Source organism: Schistocerca cancellata, chromosome 10, assembly GCF_023864275.1.
Source record: "Schistocerca cancellata isolate TAMUIC-IGC-003103 chromosome 10, iqSchCanc2.1, whole genome shotgun sequence".
Lineage (NCBI taxonomy): Eukaryota > Metazoa > Arthropoda > Insecta > Orthoptera > Acrididae > Schistocerca > Schistocerca cancellata.
This window is the reverse complement of record NC_064635.1, coordinates 502081-526757: the sequence shown is the minus strand read 5'-3', so window position 1 is coordinate 526757 and position 24677 is coordinate 502081. Positions and strand designations below refer to the sequence as shown.

General features: G+C 41.9%; 2 protein-coding genes across 3 annotated transcripts in view; one reads left to right on the top strand and one right to left on the bottom strand.

The window, feature by feature from the left end:
* The window catches only part of LOC126106906 (ubiquitin carboxyl-terminal hydrolase calypso), a 199011-nt gene extending 181594 nt beyond the window's left edge, over positions 1–17417 (bottom strand). For both annotated transcript variants that reach the window (XM_049913323.1, XM_049913324.1), the window contains exons 1-2: positions 17234–17417; positions 16705–16919 (exon numbers count right to left, since the gene is read on the bottom strand). In XM_049913323.1, the coding sequence (XP_049769280.1) occupies positions 16705–16919; positions 17234–17291 (273 nt within the window). In that variant the 5' untranslated portion in view covers positions 17292–17417. The remainder of the gene's footprint in view (positions 1–16704; positions 16920–17233) is intronic.
* Positions 17418–17631: 214 nt separating this feature from the next.
* The window catches only part of LOC126106907 (serine/threonine/tyrosine-interacting protein-like), a 65530-nt gene continuing 58484 nt past the window's right edge, over positions 17632–24677 (top strand). Inside the window, exon 1 of the mRNA XM_049913325.1 lies at positions 17632–17764. Within this exon, the coding sequence (XP_049769282.1) occupies positions 17729–17764 (36 nt within the window). The 5' untranslated portion in view covers positions 17632–17728. The remainder of the gene's footprint in view (positions 17765–24677) is intronic.

The following is a 24677-nucleotide window of genomic DNA, read 5'->3' as shown; positions in this document are numbered from 1 at the left end:
CTGCAGAACGTAAGGAGAGAGACCGTCCCGAGATGGGGGACACTCTGACAATTTCTAGTTTACTCTCGAGTATAAACACTTCACTTAAAAATGTCAGAGGAGGGATTCGGCTTCTCGGCACCACTGCCCGTACATCAGACGTACGATTCCAGCTGCAACCTCAATGTGAGGGGCACGATGCGTCCACACTGCCAGTCGACTCCGGCGCATAACGAGTCACGACGTCAGCAGCCCGAATGTCGCCGGTGTATGACGCGTTACGGCACGACACTCCTGTCGAAGTACACCTGCCAGTTCCAGTTGTCTTTAAGCTATCGGCACACGAACCGTGCTGTCGGACGTCAATGTCGAGCATGCCGAGTTCGACGTGCTATCGAAAACTCGGAAATGACTCAATTTATACATTCGGTACTCGGTCCTAAACGTGGTATGGGTGATTTCAACGCACTTCGGCAGTAGTGTCAGCTGTATCTGGTTTGTAAATCATACTGTTTACAAAATGGATGGCTGTAAAATTCTTATATTAGCTCTATTAAAATGTACTTTCCTCCCATGTCCACATGCTAGTCAGGTAGTTCAGTCTGCCGCATTCATAAATAAAAACTTCGATATCTGTGAAAATACTATACGGCAAAAAGGAAAGTACCGTGTCAAGTCAATAAGGACATCGACTTATAGAAGTTCCATTACAAATAGTGCAATACAAATTTACAACATTTCTCCACATAAGATAAAAATTATTTCATCATTCTCACTTTTTAGTAAAACCCTAATGTCAGTCTTATTTGATCACTGTCCCTACTTAGGTGCTGGATCTCTACAATATTTCAATTACAAAACTTAAAAGGAAAAAAAAAAAAAAAGGGCAAAATATCTTAACTGCTAATAGTGCAAGGGGTCCTGCAGATCCAGCCAATGGAAACAACTCACTCCTCAAAAGGAGTGCACTTATACTTACATAACATTGAATATTATAGTATATACTTACATTAAACTAATAAAAACATATCAGAACCTATTGAAATGCGAAGGATAGAAAAGAAATATTTTGATGCTTTGAGACAGGAACCAGTAACACACAATTTCAAGACAAAGAATCACACAATTAATGGCAGGTTTTCGAGAGCACCTCAGTTTTCTGGTGCTCAGAAACGGCATATGCAGGGTGGTCCATTGATAGTGACCGTGCCAAATATCTCACGATATAAGCGTCAAACGAAAAAACTACAAAGAACGAAACTCGTCTAACTTGAAGGGGAAAACCAGATGGCACTATGGTTGGCCCGCTAGATGGTGCTGCCATAGGTCAAACGGATATCAACAGCATTCTTTTAAACCCCCATTTTTTATTAAATATTCGTGCAGTATGTAAAGAAATATGAATGTTTTAGTTGGACCACTTTTTTCGCTTTGTGATAGAAGGCGCTGTAATAGTCACAAACATATAAGTATGTGGTATCACGTAGCATTCTGCCAGTGCGGGTGGTATTTGCTTTGTGATACATTACCTGTGTTAAAATGGACCATTTACCAATTGCGGAAAGGTCAATATTGTGTTGATACATGGATATTGTGTTCAAAATGCCCAACGGGCGTGTGCTATGTATGCTGCTCGATATCCTGGACGACAACATCCAAGTGTCTGCACCGTTCACCGGATAGTAAAGTTATTTAAGGAAACAGGAAGTGTTCAGCCACATGTGAAACATCAACCTGCAACAAACGATGATGCCCAAGTAGGTGTTTTAGCTGTTGCCGCGGCTAATCCGCACATCAGTAGCAGACTAATTGCGCAAGAATTGGAAATCTCAAAAACGTTGGTGCTGAGAATGCTACATCAACATCGATTGCACCCGTACCATATTTCTATGCACCAGGTATTGCATGACAATGACTCTGAACATCATATACAGTTCTGCCACTAGGCACAAGAGAAATTACGGGACGATGACAGATTTTTTGCACGTGATCTATTTAGCAACGAAGCGTCATTCACCAATAGTGGCATAATATGCACTATTGGGCAACGGAAAATCCACGATGGTTGCGACAAGTGGAACATCAGCAACCTTGGCGAGTTAATGTATGGTGCGGCAATATGGGAGGAAGGATAATTGGCTCCCATTTTATCGATGACAATCTAAATGGTGCAATGTATGCCGATTTCCTATGTAATGTTCTACCGATGTTACTACGATATTTTCGCTGCACGACTGAATGACAATGTACTTCCAACACGATGGATGTCCGGCACATAGCTCGCATGTGGTTGAAGCGGTACTGAATAGCATATTTCATGACAGGTGGATTGGTCGTCGAAGCACCATACCCTACCCGCACATTCACCATATCTGACAACCCCGAATTTCTTTATGTGGGGAAAGTTGAAGGATATTTGCTATCGTGATCCACCGACAACACCTGATAACATGCGTCAGCGCACTGTCAATGCATGTGTGAATGTCATGGAAGGCGAACTACTCGCTGTTGAGAGGAATGTCATTACACGTATTGCATTGAGGTTGATGGACATCATTTTGAGCATTTATTGCATTAATGTGGTATAGACAGGTAATCACGCTGTAACAGCATGCGATCTCAGAAATGATTAGTTCACAAAGGTACATGTATCACATTGGAACAACTGAAATAAAATGTTCAAACATACCTACGTTCTGTACTTTCATTTAAAAAACCAACCTGTTACCAACTGTTCGTCTAAAATTGTGAACCATATGTTTGTAACTATTACAGCGCCATCTATCACAAAGCGAAAAAAGTGGTCCAACTAAAACATTCATATTTCGTTACGTACTACACAAATGTGTAACAAAAGTGGGGGGTTCCTATTTTTAAAAAAACAGTTGATATCCGTTTGACCTATGGCAGCGCCATTTAGTGGGCCAACCATAGCGCCATCTGGTCTCCCCCTTCAAACTAGATACGTTTCGTTCTGTGTAGGTTTTTTGTTTGACGCTTACTTCGTGAGATTTTTGGCCACCCTGTATATATATATATGAGCTTCAAGTAAAGCCAATACGGTGCCTCCCAAATCTGCACTGCAGGGAGATGGCGTGTGTGTGACATAGTGGCGTTCTGCCATCTCACTGGTCAACATTCAAATGCATGTGCAGAGTATCTGACATGCTATCTCTTGCCCTGCACATTCAGAAAGACTCCTCAACGTGCTATTCCAAGCTCTGACATCAGAAACTCGAATTGCTCAATGCTCGACACAGGGATGCACAGTTCATGTGCCGACAGCTTTCGCATCTGCAATTGAATCCCTGGTAATGAACATGAATGCTTGATTTATTAACAATGGGAATACCATTATTTTATTTTAATAATGATAGTGATTTGTAAAGTAATTACTATTTGTGGTCCATAACAAGTTTTTTTGTCAAAATAAATATTTGTGTCAATCTAATTACATTTCACCAGGTGGCAGTTGGTTGGTTGGTTTTGGGATCTGATGGGGGCTAAACATCAAGGTCATCAGTCCACAGTTCCTAACAGACATACTTGTAAAAGGCCTACACAGTAAAAACATAACCTCTGCACTCAGAGGGAGGGAACAGCAAGTGGTACAGAGCTAAAACGAACACCGCAATAACACAAAATTGTTGTTGTTGTGGTCTTCAGTCCTGAGACTGGTTTGATGCAGCTCTCCATGCCACTCCATCCTTTGCAAGCTTCTTCATTCAGTACTTACTGCAGCCTACACCCTTCTGAATCTGCTTAATGTATTCATCTCTTGGTCTCCCTCTACGATATTTACCCTCCATGCTGCCCTCCAATACTAAATTTGTGATCCCTCAATGTCTCAGAACATGTCCTACCAACCGGTCCCTTCTTCTGGTCAAGTTGTGCCACAAACTTCTCTTCTCTCCAATCCTATTCAATACTTCCTCATTAGTTATGTGATCTACCCATCTAATCTTCAGCATTCTTCTGTAGCACCACATTTCGAAAGCTTCTATTCTCTTCTTGTCCAAACTATTTACCGTCCATGTTTCACTTCCATACATGGCTACACTCCATACAAATACTTTCGGAAACGACTTCCTGACACTTAAATCTATACTCGATGTTAACAAATTTCTCTTCTTCAGAAACGCTTTCCTTGCCATTGCCAGTCTACATTTTATATCCTCTCTACTTCGACCCTCATCAGTTATTTTGCTCACCAAATAGCAAAACTCATTCACTACTTTAAGTGTCTCATTTCCTAATCTAATTCCCTCAGCATCACCCGACTTAATTCGACTACATTTCATTATCTTCGTTTTGATTTTGTTGATGTTCATCTTATACCCTCCTTTCAAGACACTGCCCATTCCGTTCAACAGCTCTTCCAAGTCCTTTGCTGTATCTGACAGAATTACAATGTCATAGTTTTTATTTCATCTACATGGATTTTAACACCTACTGCGAACTTTTCTTTTGTTTCCTTTACTGCTTGCTCAATACACAGATTGAATAGCATCGGGGATAGGCTACAACCCTGTCTCACTCCTTTCCCAACCACTGCTTCCCTTTCATGTCCCTCGACTTTTATACCTGCCATCTGCTTTTTGTACAAATTGTAAATAGCCTTACGCTCCCGGTATTTCACCCCTGCCACCTTCAGAATTTGAAAGAGAGTATTCCAGTCAACATTGTCAAAAGCCTTCTCTAAGTTTACAAATGCTAGAAACGTAGGTTTGCCTTTCCTTAATCTTTCTTGCAAGATAAGTCGTAGGGTCAGTATTCCCTCACGAGTTCCAACATTTCCACGGAATCCAAACTGATCTTCCCCGAGGTTGGCTTCTACCAGTTTTTCCATTCGTCTGTAAAGAATTTGCGTTAGTATTTTGCAGCTGTGAGTTATTAAACTGATAGTTCGGTAATTTTCACATCTGTCAACACCTGCTTCTTTGGGATAGGAATTATTATATTCTTCTTGAAGTCTGAGGGAATTTCGCCTCCCTCATACATCTTGCTCACCAGATGGTAGACTTTTGTCAGGACTGGCTCTCCCAAGGCTGTCAGTAGTTCTACTGGAATGTTGTCTACCCCCGGGGCCTTGTTTCGCCTTAGGTCTTTCAGTGCTCTGTCAAACTCTTCACGCAGTATCATATCTCCCATTTCATCTTCATCTACATCCTCTTCCATTTCCATAATATTGTCCTCAAGAACATCGCCCCTGTATAGACCCTCTATATATTCCTTCCACCTTTCTGCTTTCGCTTCTTTGCTTAGAACTGGGTTTCCATCTGAGCTCTTGATTTTCATACAAGTAGTTCTCTGTTCTCCAAAGGTTTCTTTAATTTTCCTGTAGACAGTATCTATCTTACCTCTAGTGAGATAACCCTCTACATCCTTACATTTGTCCTCTAGCCATCCCTGCTTAACCATTTTGCACTTCCTGTCGATCTTGTTTCTGAGACGTTTGTATTTCTTTTTGCCTGCCTCATTTACTGCATTTTTATATTTTCTCCTTTCATCAATTAAATTCAATATTTAATCTGTTACCCAAGGATTTCTACTTGCCCTCGTCTTTTTACCTACTAGGTCCTCTGCTGCCTTCACTACTTCATCTCTCAAAGCTACCCATTCTTCTTCTACTGTATTTCTTTCCCCCATTCCTGTCAATTGTTCCCTTATGCTCTTCCTGAAACGCTGTACAACATCTGGTTCTTTCAGTTTACCCAGGTCCCATCTCCTTAAATTCCCACCTTTTTGCAGTTTCTTCAGTTTTAATCTACAGGTCATAACCAATAGATTGTGGTCAGAGTCCACATCTGCCCCTGGAAATGTCTTACAATTTAAAACCTGGTTCCTAAATCTCTGTCTTACCATTATATAATCTATCTGAAACCTTTTAGTATCCCCAGGGTTCTTCCATGTATACAACCTTCTTTTATCATTCTTAAACCAAGTGTTAGCTATGATTAAGTTATACTCTGTGCAAAATTCTACCAGGCGGCTTCCTGTTTCACTTCTTAGCCCCAATCCATATTCACCTACTACGTTTCCTTCTCTATCTTTTCCTACTGTCGAAATCCAGTCACCAATGACTATTAAATTTTCGTCTCCCTTCACTACCTGAATAATTTCTTTTATCTCATCATACAGGACACTTAAAAGGAGCAGAGCAAATAGTTGACTATAGTAAAACAGACTACAGTGGTTGATGGATCAGGTAAAAGGTCAACCACTCAACTACAAACGAAGAACCTCCAGCTGGAAAGCGTTGATAGAGGTATCAACATAACTTGTTACCATAAAAGACACTATTTTAGTATCCACATCAAAATTAAAAGTCGCTGGAGTGGGTGTAGCCTTAGAAATCATGCGAGAGCACCCACACTAGAGCGAGTGATAAAACCCAGGTGCACGGGTAAAACGTAAAACTGAGTCAGCTATAGAGGCATCGTCACGGAGAATTAAAGGAAGTGCATCTGGTAAATTAAAGGACTGCCGCAAGGCGGCTAAAAGAGTGCAGTCCATCAGAAGATGGACCACTGTCAGCCCTGCATCACAGCGACTCTTGGGTGGGTTCTCACGACGAAGGAGATAGCTGTGGGTCAACCGCGTAGTCCAATTCAGAGACGACAGAGAACAACTGAGTCCCTACGCGTGCCCCTCAAGGACGAGTTCCATACGGCCATAGACGACTTGACCATATGGAGCTTATTTGGCGTGTTCAAGATAGACCATTCAGAGCTCCAGACATCGCAGACTTGCGATGTAGGGCTGACCGGAGGTCTCTTTCCACGAGACCAAGCTCCAGGGGTGGCGAAGTGGTGGCCTGCTCGGCCAACCGATCGACATGTTCGTTTCCTGCCTGGAATGCCGATGTAGCCCGGGGTCCACACAAACGTCACTGAACAACCACAATCGCAAAAACAGCATCTCGAATGCCGCGCACCAAAGGGTCCCGAGAAAACTTCTGGTCGAGTGCTTGTAATCCACTCAGGGAGTCACTGCATATGACAAATGACTCCCCAGGGCAGGAGGAAAGGTGAGCGAGAGCATGATAAAGAGCAACCAGCTCCACAGTGAAAACACTGCTCCCACAAGGCAGGGAATGCTGCTCAACGTAATCGCCGTGAATGAAAGCGAACCCAGTGCGTCCATCGACCACAGAACCATCGGTGTAGACTACATCTGCATCGTGAAACGAGGCAAGAAGAGCCAGGAATTGTTGACAAAGATTGGCAGGTGGAACAGAGGACTTGGAGTCGCAGGACAAATCCAAGCAAAGCCGCAAGCGAGGGAGGGACCAAGGAGGGGTAGAAGAAGAGTGCCGGAAGGAGGAGGAAGGGAAAAGGACTCGAGTGACGAGAGAAAGGAACTAACGCGGACTGCAATCGGGAGGCCCGACCTAGGCCGCCCTCTTGGGGAGGGGAGTGCAGAAGATGGAAACGGTGTGGCTAAGGCAGCGAAGGTTGTTGAGGCGCCGCCAGCACCGTTGTTTAAGCTCGCGAAGATGAGGTGTCCAACTGAGCTGAGCATCAAACAGCATGCCGAGGAAGCAATGCATCTCCTCAATACGAAGGAGTTCATTGGCAAGGTAGAGGTCTGGATGGAGGTGGACCGTTTGACGACGACAGAAATGCATCACTCGGGTCTTAGAGGCTGCAGAAGCTTCTGAATCGTGTAACACCAGTTGTCGGACCTCTTCTAATTGACAGCATTCAGGATTTGAGCCAGGAAAGAAATGTTGTACACAGAGTCTTAATCTGACACAGCACATAGAAGATTATTTCAATGTGGTGATACTACTGGAGTGATGTCTGGTGCTCTGTCTGACGTGTGACATTATACGAGATCAGATAGTTTAAAGGAACACTTACCATCTTCGAGCTTACACAAATTAATTCCACCTGCTGCAGAAACAAATTTCCAGGCCAGCAAGAATATGTGGAGAATATGGAAGAACAGTCTTCCGCAAAGCAGTGTTCTAGTACCAACAATGTTGAAAATACATACCAATGACCAACCACTCCCACCTCACAGAAAGAGTCCTATATGTGGTCAACTTTGTACCAGCAACACAGAGTAAAAACTTCCAGAACTGTGGAACAAAACATCACTAATGCTCTGAAAATGCTTTCAGACCCGTACGGTAAAAGGATCCGGACAAGATGTCCAACCTCAGGCAGTGACATCCACCCTAGCGTTCTGCTGATCTGCTGCTGAATGGGCTATTTCTGTGTGGCACACATCTTCTAAAAAAAAAAAAAAAAACTGGCGGGGTTGAGGTGAACGGAGGGGGGGGGGGGGGGGGGGGGGGGAGGCATCAAAACTGCCATGAGTGAAAGCTGCAGTCTAATCACAGGTGGTTCAAAACCAAAGCCTATACAGAAGTTGTATTCTCTTGGACGCATAGCACCACCCAATATCAAGTGTGAAGTGGCTGCTAATATAGAGGCACAAACAGTTTGTAACTTCTCAGCCCATCCCCTACGTGAACATCAGTCACCATCAACTGGGCTGAAGTCCAAGAAATGCTCCACTTCATTCAGATGCAAGAGAAGCCTGGGTTGAACTATGGGACCCCTCTGCATTTTTCAACATGGCACAGACGTAGACGTTAGTCTTTGCTACTGGTCAATCAGTTTCCACAACGAGATATTCTACTTTACTTTTGTTGGCTTTGACAACTCATACACAAATTATCACTTTCCAACTTAACCTAGACCTTGTGCTATGCTACAGATCAGTCTGTCATCACAACCAAGGCTTCAGGGAGAGAGGATCCAGTGAATAACTTTAACCGAATTAGGGAAACAGACGTAACATAAATAATCAGGAACATATCGAAACTGAAACTTTCCAGCTGACCGCGAAGAGGGATGGTGTATGATAAAATCCTTAAAATAGATTGCGTACAGGTATTGCAAGATCCAAGGGCTACTTCAAGAAATGGGGCATTTTGCAAGATGGAGACTCACCATCTACATCTATATTCTGCAAGCCACCCAACGGTGTGTGGCGGTGGGCACTTTACGTGCCACTGTCATTACCTCCCTTTCCTGTTCCAATCCCGTACAGTCCGCGGGAAAAAACGACTGCCGGAAAGCCTCTGTGCGCACTCGAATCTCTCTAATTTTACATTTGTGATCTCCTTGGGAGGTATAAGTAGGGGGAAGTAATATATTCGATACCTCATCCAGAAATGCACCCTCTCGAAACCTGGACAGCAAGCTACACCGTGATGCAGAGCGCCTCTCTTGCAGAGTCTGCCACTTGAGTTTGCTAAACATCTCCGTAACGCTATCACGCTTACCAAATAACCATGTGATGAAACGCGCCACTCTTCTTTGGATGTTCTGTATCTCCTCTGTCAACCCGACCTGGTACAGATCCCACACTGATAGAGCAATACTCAAGTATAGGTCGAACGAGTGTTTTGTAAGCCATCTCCTTTTTTGATGGACTACATTTTCTAAGGACTCTCCCAATGAATCTCAACCTGGCACCCGCCTTACCAACAATTAATTTTATATGATCATTCCACTTCAAATCATTCCGTACACATACTTCCAGATATTTTACAGAAGTAACTGCTACCAGTGTTTGTTCCGCTATCATATAATCATACAATAAAGGATCCTTCTTTGCATGTATTCGCAATACGTTACATTTGTCTATGTTAAGGGTCAGTTGCCACTCCCTGCACCAAGTACCTATCTGCTGCAGATCTTCCTGCATTTCGCTGCAATTTTCTAATGTTGCAACTTCTCTGTATACCACAGCATCATCCGCGAAAAGCCGCATGGAACTTCCGACACTATCTACTAGGTCATTTATATGAATTGTGAAAAGCAGTGGTCCCATAACACTCCCCTGTGGTACGCAAGAGGTTACTTTAACGTCTGTAGACGTCTCTCCATTGAGAACAACATGCTGTGTTCTGTTTGCTAAAAACTCTTCAATCCAGCCACACAGCTGGTCTGATATTCCGTAGGCTCTTCCTTTGTTTATCAGGGGACAGTGCGGAACTGTATCGAACGCCTTCCTTAAGTCAAGGAAAATGGCATCTACCTGGGAGCCTGTATCTAATATTTTCTGGGTTTCATGAACAATTAAAGCGAGTTGGGTCTCACACGATCGCTGTTTCCAGAATCAACGTTGATTCCTACAGAGCAGATTCTGGGTTTCTAGAAATGCCATGAAGCACGAGCAAAAAACATGTTCTAAAATTCTACAACATATCGATGTGAGAGGTATAGGCCTATAGTTTTGCACATCTGCTTGATGACCCTTCTTGAAAACTGGGACTACCTTGTGCTCTTTTCCAATCATTTAGAACCTTCCGTTCCTCTAGAGACTGGCGGTACACGGCTGTTAGAAGGGGGACAAGTTCTTTCGCATACTCTGAGTAGAATCGAACTGGTATCCCGTGAGGTCCAGTGGACTTTCCTCTGTTGAGTGATTTCAGTTGCTTTTCTATTCCTTGGACACTTTTTTCGATGTCAGCCATTTTTTCATTCGTGCGAGGATTTAGAGAAGGAACTGCAGTGTGGTCTTCCTCTGTGAAACATCTTTGGAAAAAGGTGTTTAGTATTTCAGCTTTACGCGTGTCATTCTCTGTTTCAATGCCATCATCATCCCAGAGTGTCTGGATATGCTGTTTCGATCCACTTACTGATTTAACGTAAGATCAGAACTTCGTAGGATTTTCTGTCAAGTTGGTGCATAGAATTTTACTTTCGAATTCACTAAACGCTTCACGCATAGCCCTCCTTACGCTAACTTTGACATCGCCATGTGAATGTAGGGAGGAATAGACTTCTAGTCATCTCATGAAGTGACACCTTTGTCCAGGTTCATGCGTGAGGTTGGAAATGGTTCTGGCTACAAACAATGGTATCAATGTACTGGTCACAACTTGTATGAATATTTTACAGTATCGTGTAAAAATCTGATTATATCCATTTGTGTTCTGTGTAACATTTAAATCATCCTGCCTTAATTACTTTGTTCATAAATTGGAAGTTGCTTAATTTGTCCATTTCATATTATCTATCATCACTATTTATTTTGTTTGGAGCTTCTGTCATGAATAAAGAAGATAACTTTAATATGCCACAGTTGCAAAATATCAACACAATTTATCGACAGAAAAACGGAGCAATAGTAAAAGTCAACCTGGTTGAAGATTAGTTTGGTGTCAAGAAGAATAAATGAATTTGAGACAATACTGATCCTATAGTAGCTTAGAAGATAGACTGAAGAAAGGCAAACCTAAGTTTATAACATTTGTAGATTTAGTGGAAACTTTTGAAAATGTTGACTGGAATACACACTGAAATTCTGACAACGGTGGCAATAAATACACGGATCGAAAGGTACAACACCAGACCGCAATTACAATAGCCAAAGGACACGAAGGAGAAGCAGCAGCTGAGAATGGAGTGTGACAAGGTTGTTGCCTACCCAAGTTACATCCAATCTTTATACTAAGCATCAGTAAATGAAACCATAGAGACATTTGGAAATGGGATTAAAATTTAGAAAGAAGAAATAAAACCTGGTTGGTTCTCTGGTTTTTTGGAGCTAAAACGACCAAACTGTGAGGTCATCAATCCCTTCATCCCATACATATAGAACCAGTAATAATACTCAGAGGAAGGATACAAAAGACAAATCCTGGAAAGGACGATTGCAACCGAGATACAATGAGGCAGAGAGAAAAGTAGGAGAGAGGAGAGAGAGGGAGTAAGATGGGTGAGATGTTCCGCACAGAATGCAGTTGGAGGTCCCCAGGGCAGGGTATGAGGTCGGAGATGCACCCCCTACATCGGGCCAGCACTACCCTGCCCTCCTTTACTCCACTATAGAATTTTAGGAAGGACAAAATGTTAAAAAAGGCTAATATAGAAGAATACAGAGAATAAAAAGATGGGAAACGTAGAAGCCACGCCGGACCACTGAACTAGGACCACCGTGGGTCCGCCGGGCCAGAGTGTCGAGGGATCCCCCTCCGACCTCTCGCGCTGTCAATGAGGCCACATGTGCCAACTCACACAGACGAGTAGAAACCACATTCACGGATGAACTGTAAGACGGGGTCAGCTGCTCTGGTGCTCTCCGCTAGCACCACAGGTAGCACGTCAGGAAGTTTAAGGTATCACTGCAAAGCAACCAAAGTTGGGCTGTCTAGTAGGATGTGGGCCACTGTCAGGCAGGCATATCGGCAGTAAGGTGGATCCTGGGCACCATCTCAGCAGTAGTGTGGATCCTCACGTCGGAGAATGCGGCTGCGGGTCAACCAACTGCGGCCAATGCGTAGCTGACGAGGGACAATAGATTCCCTGTGAGAAGTGCGAAGGAAAGACTGCCGTGTAGTTGAGGTATCCCTTACTGCCTTCAGTTTGTTCGGGGAATAGCGGCGAACCGTTCCGAGATCCAGACCTCCGACAACTGACGGTTCGGGGTCAAGTGGAGGTCCAGTTCTGAGACCCCATTTTACAAGTGGTATCCCAGTAGCCAACTTTGCCGACCGTTCAGCACGATCGTTCCCCGAGATACCGACACGTCCAGGGATACGAACGAGGAAGACCGGCCGTCCACCTCGATGGAGGCCAGAAAGGAGATCCCGGACAGTCACAACTGACGGGTGACGAGGATAGTACCGGTCTATAGCCTGAAGACTGCTCAGGGAGTTGCTGCCGGTCGGAATCACCTCACTAGCACTAGAACGAGCACGGATAAAGGCCGTTCGATAGCCACCGATTCTGCAGTGAAGACAATACATCCAGTAGTTCACTGCAACACGCACGTGTGTAGGCCAAACCGATTCGCCCACAGACCGTCGAGCCGTCAGAGTATACCAGTTCCCGACACGGTAATACATCGAGGACAGCCGGCAATAGGCAACAAAAACCCGTGGGCTCAACTGTATCTTTAGATCGGAAGAATAAATCGAGACTGATCTGAGGTCGGGGTGCACACCGTGGGGGAGTATTCAGTTGCTTCCTGACAAGAGGTGACAGTGGGGGGAAGCTGAAGTTCGGACCAGAGACATTAGAGTCAAACTTCGTTGTGACCCCCAGTTCTGGGTCTCTGTTGTGATAGGCGGATATCCCTATTAGCAAAACGAACACAGTAGATTAGATGGTTAGGGGAGCTGTGAATGTGTAGAGCATAACTGCATAGTAGTTGTCAGCACACAATCTGTAGTGGAGGAACCTGAGCCTTGTGAGTAGGCTGTCCACAGGGCTCTTTTGAAAGGCTCCTGTTGCAACTCGGACCCAAGAGTGGTGCATCAGATCCAGTGACTGCAATGGTGAGGGTGATGCCAAACCACTTGCCAGAGTCCCACAATGAAGGCAGGGCAGGATCAGGGCTCTGTAAAACTGAAGAAGTGTAGTGCAGTGTGCACCCCAGCTGGTGTTACTGAGGCACAGAAGTGTATTAAGTGAGCACATTTACTTAAGTCGGCAACATTTGCTTAAGTCGGCAAAGGCGGGGAAGCCACGTCAATTAGACATCGAAGACCAGTCGCAAACACAATAAGGCCCCACCACATTAATTACTAGTAATTGGTTGTCAAGGTAAAGGACTGGTTGTGGACAAATAGTGAGAGGTCAACAGAAGCGCATGCCACTTGGCAGCTGAAAACTGAAAGCCACAGATGGGGGCCCACGACTGCATCTTTCAAACGGTGTAGTGTTCAGCGAAACTCACACTAAAGAAGCAACATTAAAAACAAAAATTGTTGGCATACCGAGAGCAGGATACCGAAGACCCCACAGATGATGTTAAGATTGCTAATAACCACTAAAAAGAAAGGGAGGCTCAAAACGGAGCCCTGCACGACCCCATTCTCTTGCATACGGGGGGAGCGTGGTGAATGTACTCTAGAAAGCACAGACTTAACTTGATCGAGAAAGTACCGTGCGACAAGAACTTCTGGACCAAAATCAGAAGCCGATACCCGGAGACTGAAGGTCAAAGAAGTAAGCAATAAGGTACTAACATCTAGTCAAAAGCTGTCCAGATACCGGACTCCAACCAAATCAAATTATCAGCAGAGAAACAGTCTTGGCAAAAACTGCCCTGGGAGGGGGCCAGAACACCCCAAGAATCAAGGAGCCAACAGAGCCGATGGCTCACCAAACGCTTGAGCAACTTACAGAGAACTTCGGTGAAACTAACTGGGCAACAGCTATCCACCTCTAGGGGATGCTTACCCGGTTTCAGCACCAGAACGATGATGTTATCTCGCCACTGAGATGGGAATTCACCCTTGCTCCATATACGGTTTTGAAGATGGTAAGGAGGTGAGATTGACAATCCATCGATAAGTGTTTGAGCATTTGGTTGTCGATGCGGTGTGACCCTGGGGCTGCATCAGATCAAAGGGCTATGAATAATTCCCAATCACTGAATGGAGCATTACAGAGCTCCAAGTGCTGTGTAGCGAGACATAAGTGGATTTGCTCCATCTGCTGTTTGAGCACAGGTACGGCAGGTCGATAATTCTCAGGTGCAGAGGCTCAAGCACAATGCATGTACTGTTCCCAGCATTATTGCTTCCATTCTTTTATTAAGTGGCAGACCGGAGCACAAAGCTGTTTAAAGGCAATGAGGTGCTCCATCGGCAGATGCCACTTATAGCTTTGGGAGGAAGGAATATTGGGTTCAATGTCCTGTTGACATAAAGGTCATTACAGGCGGAGCACAAGCTCTGTTTGTGTCAAGGATGGGGAAGAAAGGCTAGATAGTTGCGGGTTTGAACTGTCATCCTCCTGAATGCAAGTTCAGTGTGCTAACCACTGCGCTACTTTACTCAGTATGGCATTGAAGAGCCCGCCTGTGATCTCTAAGGCCTTGGTGATTTCTGAGGTCCACCACGGTATTATCTACTGAGGAAGGGGGGGTGGGGAATCCCGAACAATAGGGAACCACTAAGTCGGCTGCTGTTGCACTCTGAACAGCCGCATTAATACCTCCACGTAGCAGGCAGTTAAGAATGACAGTGGTGATGAAAGGATCCCAATCGGCAATGTTAAGAGCTCACCTAGGGCTAGGAGAGTGACACTGAGGGAAGGACAGGAAGATCGGGAAGTAGTCACTACCACACAGGTCATCGTGGACTTTCTTGTGGATGGATGGAAGAAGATCTGCAAATAGAAAGATCAATGGTCGATAAAGTTCAATGTGCCACACTAAAGTGTAGGGGGCACCAGTATTCGAGAGACAGAGGTAGAGATCTGCCAGTAAGTTTTAAATGTTTTTACCATGGCCAGCGATTGAGGTTCCACCCATATAGGATAATAGCCATTGAAGTCACCCAAGATTAGGAAATATGGGAGAGATGAGAAATCAATGCAGATAATATGTTCATGATGTAACTCAACCAGGAGATGGAAAAAACCACTACAGTTCCACTGGAGAATCATGCTGTCGGTACACTGTGAGAGTGTGAAGCAACCAAGGAGGTACATTATGTGCTGCTACCAGGACATATGTGCAAGCTCCACCCAACAACCCAGCATATTTGGTGCAAGGAAGATTCACTTGCAATAGTTGTCCACAATCAGTATATTATAGGCTGGTACTGCAACATAAACATAAAGACATGCCTGAATTTCATGCATCTGATGCGCCACATGGGGGGAAACACACTGTTTCACGTCACAGTGGTATACAATCACCTTGACTTTTTTTAGCCAAAAAATTGTCCTCAGAGGCCAAGACGAAGGCCTGACAGCAACCCTACTGTTCTTTGGCCCACTACGGACATGACAAAGTGCACACCCCGACACTCCAAGCTGGCACAAAGCTCACTGTCAGACTGCAAGAGGAGGTCATGATGGAAAATCATGACAGACCTCTCCACAACAGGATGTCTACCATGCTGGGTTTTCAGTGTACTTCTCTATTGGAAAGAAAGGGTGCTAAGGTGAGACACAAAGGTGGAACGTATACCACACTGAGTGAGCTTCCCTGCATGATCTACATTTCCGAAAAATTAGGAAAAGTGGTGGAAGGTTGAAGTAAGCAATGGGGCCATGCATTTATCAAAGAAAAGGTGTAGAGAGTGCCATAAGTGCAATGGAAAACTAGACTCCTCAATCATGTACCAGGTCCAAGTGCAGTCTGTATCAGTACGACCATCAAATGAAAAGCTCAATCTTTTTTCCATTTAATAGTAAGGACCATGATGAGTAGATTAGTAGGTGCAGAGGAATTTAAGCAGTAATTCTTCATGCACTCCCAATGATACTTGACTGGGAAAAGAAACCCTAGTATGTGTAATGATGCTAAGTAACTTCTTTCCTGCACTTCACAGTGGTTTTCAGATTATGCACATAGCTGAAGATGTACAGATATAACTGTAGACTTTTTGGGGAGTAAGGTAAATTGCATTATAGTTAAACATACCATTCATCATCTTTCTTAATGCCTAACCAGTGAACATACCATATCATCAGATATTGGCTAAAGAAAAACTTATGCCTACAAACTATGTCAAATTTACATATGTTATTTGAAGAAGTTCATGAGACCGACCAAAGAAAGGGGGCAACCTGTGATAAAAGCTAAAATATTACAAATAATCCACAAAAACAAAAAATATGTCGTCTTCAATTGGTGATGTGATGGAAGAAAACTAAATACTACAATAGGCCTAACGGTTGCAGGCAGCCAAAAGCACAAGTTGTGTGTGATTGCTTATAATGAATCATACTAACATACCTGTTGTGCAAAGAATATGTTGTTGACAACTTCTTCATCCTTGACAAAGCTGTCTATCTCATCAACAATTTTTCTCCGTGAACGACGTTCTTCAATCCATCGAAACAAAAATATAAAACCATATACAGGGCCTTCGAGCGACTTCTGCAAATCATAAATCTCCTCAACTTGTACTCCTTTTACTCCAAAGTCTTCCAAAAGTAGTGTAAACAATCCTGTGAAGATAAAACAATAAAAGAAATTGTTAACAATACAGTAATTACGACAATTATGACTGTGTTTGCCAAACTAAATCATAAGTCTGAATAGGTCTGGGGGAAAATTGGCATTTCCAACAAAATAGAATGTTATGGACGTAAATACACTTATTCATAAAGTTAGAAAACTTTACGTTTGATGACAGGAACGATTAACATAACATCTAGGTCCTGTCATTCACCTCATTACATATTCAGAAGCTAAACAAACCGACAGCAACACACTGAACGCTTGTAATAGTAAACATTTGACAACGTAAACACAACCTTACCGGGGTCACTTTCCAGTTCCAGCCACCCTTCAGTCAATCTGTTTATATCTACTGGCATCCTTGTCAAGTTAACACACGTCGTTTTACATTACTTCCATTTTATTTTAATTCTCTTACAATAATAAACTGGGGTAAAATACATATTTTTCATCCTTTGACCGTCTCCTACGCGTTCTACGTATCAGCAAAGATTAGCCAACAATGCCCAACATACAACTGCGTCATATTGCGCATATATTTTAAAAATTTGTATTATGGCTTTGTTGTACAGTTTTGTTTTACGAATTTGTGCTACATTTAAAACGAATTGTTATTATTAATTATCGTCTGGCTTCCCTGAAACTTTTTTGGGGGACTTAACGGTTAATTGCCACTACGATTATCTTTGCAGAGTTGTATCTCTGAGTCCAGATAATTCTAATGGGAAATATGTGTAACGTATGTATTAAATTAAGAATTTGACTTTCGTGGCTTGCTGCTTAATGTGAGGGAACGATGGACGTAGGGAATCAGCCGATTATCGAAGAATGGGTACGTACGTAAATATTGCTTGCAAAATTTCCGTTTACAACAACCATAATTGAAACAGATTTCCCTTTTGTTTATGAACCGAACATGCTGTAAAGTTGCGCAAAGTTTGTTTATACAACACATACATTAGTGACAAGAACACACAACAGAATGAAAATGTGTAATGTTTAAATTTAAGCCGTAATAGAGTTGCTGTTTATGCAGTCCAGCCGTCTGTTCCGTATTATAATAGAATGTGACATTGATACCTCATATGATCGTACTTTTGACAATAAGTGTAAGTATGATACTTACTGTGAGTCAAATGCTTTTCGGAAATCGAGAAATACTGCGGTTGTCTGGTTGCCTTGATTCAGATCTTTCACTATGTTATGCGAGGAAAGTGAGAGCTCGATTTCACATGATCGATGTTTTTAAAATGCATGCTGGTTATCTTTGAGGAGGTCATTCTGTTAAAGACACCTAGGAGGTCATTCTGTTAGACACCTCATTGTGTTTGAGCTCACAATATGTACTAAGATCCTACAATGAATCTGTGTCAAGTATATTGGACTGTAATTTTGTGTATCATTTCTACTATCCTTTCTACTATGCCTTTTTTCAAGAACTGGGCACAGTTGTTTGTTCAAGGGATCTACGATAATTATAGTTGGAAGAGGGGTTAACTCAGCTGCAAATTCAGTATAGGAGCTGACAGGGATCGTATCGGGTCCTGGAGTTTTGTTCAGTTTTAATAATATCAGCTGTTTCACACCACTGACATAAATACTTATTTCATTCATCTTTTCAGTGGTACAAGGATTAAATTGTGGCAATTTTCCTGTGTTTCCCTTTGTAAAGAAACATTTGAAAACGAAATTAAGTGGTGATAGAACAGAAAAGAAATATGTTTTCACATTTTTTTTATGTCATTATAAAATTTGCAGTTTTGCAAATAAAATTATGTATCACTTATATCTCACGTGAGAAGTATTTTATTTTATTTTGTAAATATAATCTACACTGGTTGAAAATGATAAAATTTTTATGTGCGTTACTTCAAGATTTAATAAAATCGGTAATTTTTTACATAGAAGGTTGGGAATTGCTGTGTTATAAGATCATCTCTGGAAGAGTACGGGCACCAGGCCGAGGAAGTTGAAACAAAGTTTGAGAGAAAAGAAACTTTCTGGTGGTAAAACCATAAGAGGCAGGCTGACAGACAAAATGATAGATGAACTGCAGCGGTATTATGGGATGGCCATCAGAAATAATACTGAGGATTCATTGAAAATGAAGCAGGCGGTATGGGCTACCTTCTTCTACAGACTGTCTACTGATGAAAAACCAATGAACCACCTTTGCCCTCCTGGATTCGACTCATGGTGCAATTACCGCACTGTCCAGTAGGGAAAGGAAGCCAGTGTGCACTCCGTGAGCATTTCGGGGGGAGTCATTCCGGGTGTGGAAAGAGTGCTTCCAGATTCCATGAAGAGTACAGGGTGCAGCCAACTGCAGGTGGTGGCTCATGTCGGTACCAATGACATGTCACTTTGGATCGGAGCAAATTCTGTCTGGTTTCGGGCGGCTAACGGAAATAGTAAAGACTGTCGAAATAAGGCCCCGGGAGTAGACAACATTCCATTAGAACTACTGACGGCCTTGGGAGAGCCAGTCCTGACAAAACTCTACCATCTGGTGAGCAAGATGTATGAGACAGGCGAAATACCCTCAGGCTTCAAGAAGAATATAATAATTCCAATCCCAAAGAAAGCAGGTGTTAACAGATGTGAACTATCAGTTTAATAAGTCACAGCTGCAAAATACTAACGTGAATTCTTTACAGACAAATGGAAAAACTAGTAGAAGCCGACCTCGGGGAAGATCAGTTTGGATTCCGTAGAAATGTTGGAACACGTGAGGCAATACTGACCCTACGACTTATCTTAGAAGCTAGATTAGGGAAAGGCAAACCTACGTTTCTAGCATTTGTAGACTTAGAGAAAGCTTTTGACAATGTTGACTGGAATACTCGCTTTCAAATTCTGAAGATGGAAGGGGTAAAGTACCGGGAGCAAAAGGCTATTTACAATTTGTACAGAAACCAGATGGCAGTTATAATAGTCGAGGGGCACGAAAGGGAAGCATTGGTTGGGGAGGGATTGAGACAGGGTTGTAGCCTATCCCCGATGTGTTATTCAATCTGTATATTGGGCAGGCAATGAAGGAAACAAGAGAAAAGTTCGCAGTAGGTATTAAAATCCATGGAGAAGAAATAAAAACTTTGAGGTTCACTGATGACATTGTAATTCTGTCAGAGACAGCAAAGGACTTGGAAGAGCAGCTGAATAGAATGGACAGTGTCATGAAAGGAGGGTATAAGATGAACATCAACAAAAGCAAAACGAGGATAATGGAATGTAGTCAAATTAAGTCGGGTGATTCTGAGGGTATTAGATTAGGAAATGAGACACTTAAAGTAGTAAAGGAGTTTTGCTATTTGCGGAGCAAAATAACTGATGATGATGGTCGAAGTAGAGAGGATATAAAATGTAGACTGGCAATGGCAAGGAAAGCGTTTCTGAAGAAGAGAAATTTGTTAACATCGAGGATTGATTTAAGTGTCAGGAAGTTGTTTCTGAAAGTATTTGTACAGTGTGTGTAGCCATGTATGGAAGTGAAACATGGATGGTAAATAGTTTAGACAAGAAGAGAATAGAAGCTTTCAAAATGTGGTGCTACAGAAGAATGCTGAAGATTAGCTGGGTAGATCATATAACTAATGAGGAGGAACTGAATAGGATTGGGGAGAAGAAGTTTGTGGCACAACTAGAAGGGATCGGTTGGTAAGACATGTTCTGAGGCATCAAGGGATCACCAATTTAGTATTGGAGGGCAGTGTGGAGGGTAAAAATTGTAGAGGGAGACCAAGAGATGAATACACTAAACAGATTCAGAAGTATGTAGGTTGTAGCAGGTATTGGGAGATGAAGAAGCTTGCACAGGATAGAGTAGCATGGAGTGCTGCATCAAACCAGTCTCAGGACTGAAGACAACAACAACAACAACATCATGTACTAAGGGGGGTTTTCTGCTGTGGCTTGTTTTGTCTTTGATCCCTATGCGGAACTGGCATCGGTAGTGGAATACTTTCTTCATTGCATGCTGAAGTAGCAGAGTCCTCATTTCGCTCATCAATACTTCGACTGCTGTTTCGGAGGGGTCGTCTACTCCGGATGCGTGCCATTTCTGACCCTTCGCATGTATTTACTATTGTTGTTTGCACACATATTCGGCCACAACAATCATCTGCAATGCCTTTCCACACGTATTTGAAACAATCTCGGAAACATTTGCAATATCTGTAGAAACAACATATAAACAAAATAATCAGTATGACAACTCCTAGGTAAGACCAGAACGAATAGTGATATCATGAGATTTCAGAGAAACTGTGCTGTTCTTGGAATGCTCTCTCTTCCTCTATTTCGGCTAATTTAGACAAGCAACCTTGAGGTTGTTCAAATGTTGTGCTACATGCTCTAATGGCATGTCTAACTTCAGCTCTGATATGTTTCTTTGTTCTTTGTTAATTATACAACAGTCAATCTGCATGTTTAGAGCGGGCACTATATCATCACTAGTCACGTTAGTTCTTATGATTTGTTCAGACTGTATGAACACTTGGGTTTCGTATCCCTTGCACCTGCCATAAAAGGTCAGTTTTCTGTACCTTTTACTAGTACATCTGTGGGCTTGTTATCGTTACACAAAACTGTCAACCCTTCCTCTTTTGGGCCAACGAACAACCATTGATCCTGACTCAAGGGAGTCCATATACTATCATTCAATTTCACAAACTTTTTAATGGAATTGCTAGGAATTTCCATTATGGGTTGCAACATTCTAGCTTCGTGATCGTGCGTGGACATTTAAACAAACTTTTGTTTACAAATTTTTCAAACATGTTCTATTTCTTTACATAATAGTTGTTCGCTACTCGGTTTGACATAGTGCTACTTAGCTTTGTCAGTTAACAAATAATCTTTCTCAGGCTGCATGTACATGAGTAAATTCTGATTTCCATCAACTTCTGTTTGTAAAGGTCACACTTTGTATAAATTGAACAACTCATTTTCCACTAATGGAACATTTAGCACATAACGTAGTATATTGACTGACAAGAAAGCATCAACATCTGTTATGCGTAGCAGCTGGTACTCATTCTGTTCTGTGAGTGCAATTGGGAACTTCTTTTATCGTTGATGTCATCCTGAATTAATTGTGCGTATTTAACTGTTTGAACTGGATTAATTATATGAGGTTCCTTTTTGTGCGTTTACAATTGCAGCAATTAACAACTCGTATTCCCATTCTAATTCCATAAATATTGATAACAACTGTATCAGTTGTTCATTGACAGTAGTAAGACCAGCTAAGTGTTGTACTTTTTGATCTGTGCTATTATCATATTTATTCATGTATCTATGAAGTTTCCCCATGTTCTTGACATTAATTTCTTCATTACGTGCAAGGCTAGATAATGTGTGACTGAAACCTGTCAAAGTGGTTTTGACTACGGTAACTTGCTCTGTTTGCTTTCAATTAGATTAGATTTACTTTCATTCCAATTGATCCATAGTGAGGAGGTTCTCCAGGATGTAGAACATGTCAGAAAAACAATAATACATGACAAATATTTACAACTAAAACAAATAAGCTAATGTACCATTCCACAGTGGAATGATCGTCATTTTTTATGAACACTATATGAAAGAACCATTTTACAAATACCAATGCACTGAATTTAAAATAAAAAAGTTTATTTATTTATTTATAAGGTAATAAACATGTACTACAACTACTATAATACTTATTTACAATGAACACATTACTGTACTGAATTGGTGCAGAAGTTAGATTGTACTTACACACACACACACACACACACACACACACACACACACACTCAGTTGGTTTTACTGAGAAATTCATCAATGGAGTAGGAGGAGTTGGCCACCAATAAATCCTTTAGGCTTCTCTTAAACTGAATTTCATTGGTTGTTGAGCTTTTTATAGCTGCTGGTAAGTTATTGAAAACGTGCGTTCCTGAATAATGCACACCTTTTTGTACAAGACTAAGTGACTTTAAATCCTAATGAAGATTATTATTATTTCTAGTCCATAAATTGAGCTGTTGGTTTGAAAAAGTGATATATTTTTAATTACAAATTTCATTAAGGAATAAATATATTGAGTAGTAGTAATTGGTATCCCTAGCTCCCTAAACAGGCTTCTGCAGGATGTTCTCGAGTTCACACCATATATAACTCTTACTGCACGTTTTTGTGCCCGGAAAACTTTAGCTTGGCTTGATGAATCATCCCAAAAAATAATCCCATATGACATTATGGAATGAAAGTAAGCATAGTATGCCAGTTTTTTTCATTTTTATATCCCCTATATCTGACACAATTCGCATTGCAAATAGAGATTTGTTAAGACGCTTCAGCAGTTCTGTGGTGTGCTCCTCCCAGTTGAATTTATTATCAAGCTGTAATCCCAAGAATTGAACACTGTCCACTTCTTCTATCTTCTTGTCGTCGTATGTTAGACATATACTCATGGGACACCCCTTACATGTTCTGAACTGCATGTAGTGTGTTTTTTCAACATTTAGCGACAAAGAATTGGCTAGGAACCAGTGATTAATGTCAGCAAATATTTTATTAGCTGATCTTCCTAAGACTACACGTGATTTGCTATTTATTGCAATGTTTGTATCATCGGCAAACAAAACAAACTTGGCATCTGGTAATGTTACTGATGAAACGTCATTGATATACACAAAAAAAGGCAAGGGCCCCAAGATGGAACCTTGTGGAACCCCACATGTAATTAGTTCCCAGTTGGATGATGCCTGATAGCTTGATACATGTCTCTTTCCTAATAACACCCTTTGTTTCCTGCCAGAGATATAAGATTTGAACCATTTTGCAGCATTTCCTGTTCACTATAATATTCTAATTTATTTAAAAGGATATTGTGATTTACACAGTCAAATGCCTTTGACAGATCACAAAATATACCAGTTGTCTGCAATTTTTTGTCTAATGAATTAAGCACATTTTCACTGTAAGTGTAAATAGCCTTCTCAATATCAGAACCCTTGAGAAATCCAAACTGTGACTCTGACAGTATGTTATTTGAGATAAGATGGTTATAAAGCTGACTGTACATTACTTTTTCTTAATTTTTTGAGAATGCTGGCAGCAATCAATCTTTGATTTGAAAAACGAGGCATCCTGTTCGTATAAGGTTCCAAACAGAATTTTACTGATTTCTCCCACAAAATTCAAGATACCTCTTTTTCTACATGTCTCAGGCCTTGTTAATTGCCCAATTAGACGTTGTGCAGTTCGTATCTTTCGAACGTGCCATTCTAAAGTCTGTTCCACTGCTGTGCATTCCCGATCACCAATTCCTAGACTGGTAAATTTCTGTTTACAATAACTTACAGATAAATGTGCAAATCTCTCGTTTCCTCAGCTTTAGCTTGGAGTTGTCCTAAATGAATATAACTTACAATTTTCCACGTCACACTGTAGATCGGTACCTTGCCATTGCTGACATAATACAAGCCTGGGGACGAAGGAAACTTTTCCACATTAAAATCTTGATAGTGTCTGAGGGTGTACACGGCAGCGATACAGCTCACCAGGTACAACACTCTCATCGGTTTCCTCATCTGTAATTTCAAGACAATCTAGTCTTAGTAGAATTCCTTTAATCTGTTGGCATGTACTGTTAAAAATTTGTTTCTTCTTAAAAGGATAGCTGCATTCAGTCCTTTTGTCCTTACTGCAGTGAAGGGACCATGCCACTGGGTGTCTAGCTTACGACTTCTACCTCTTCTGGCACTTTCATCGTACAA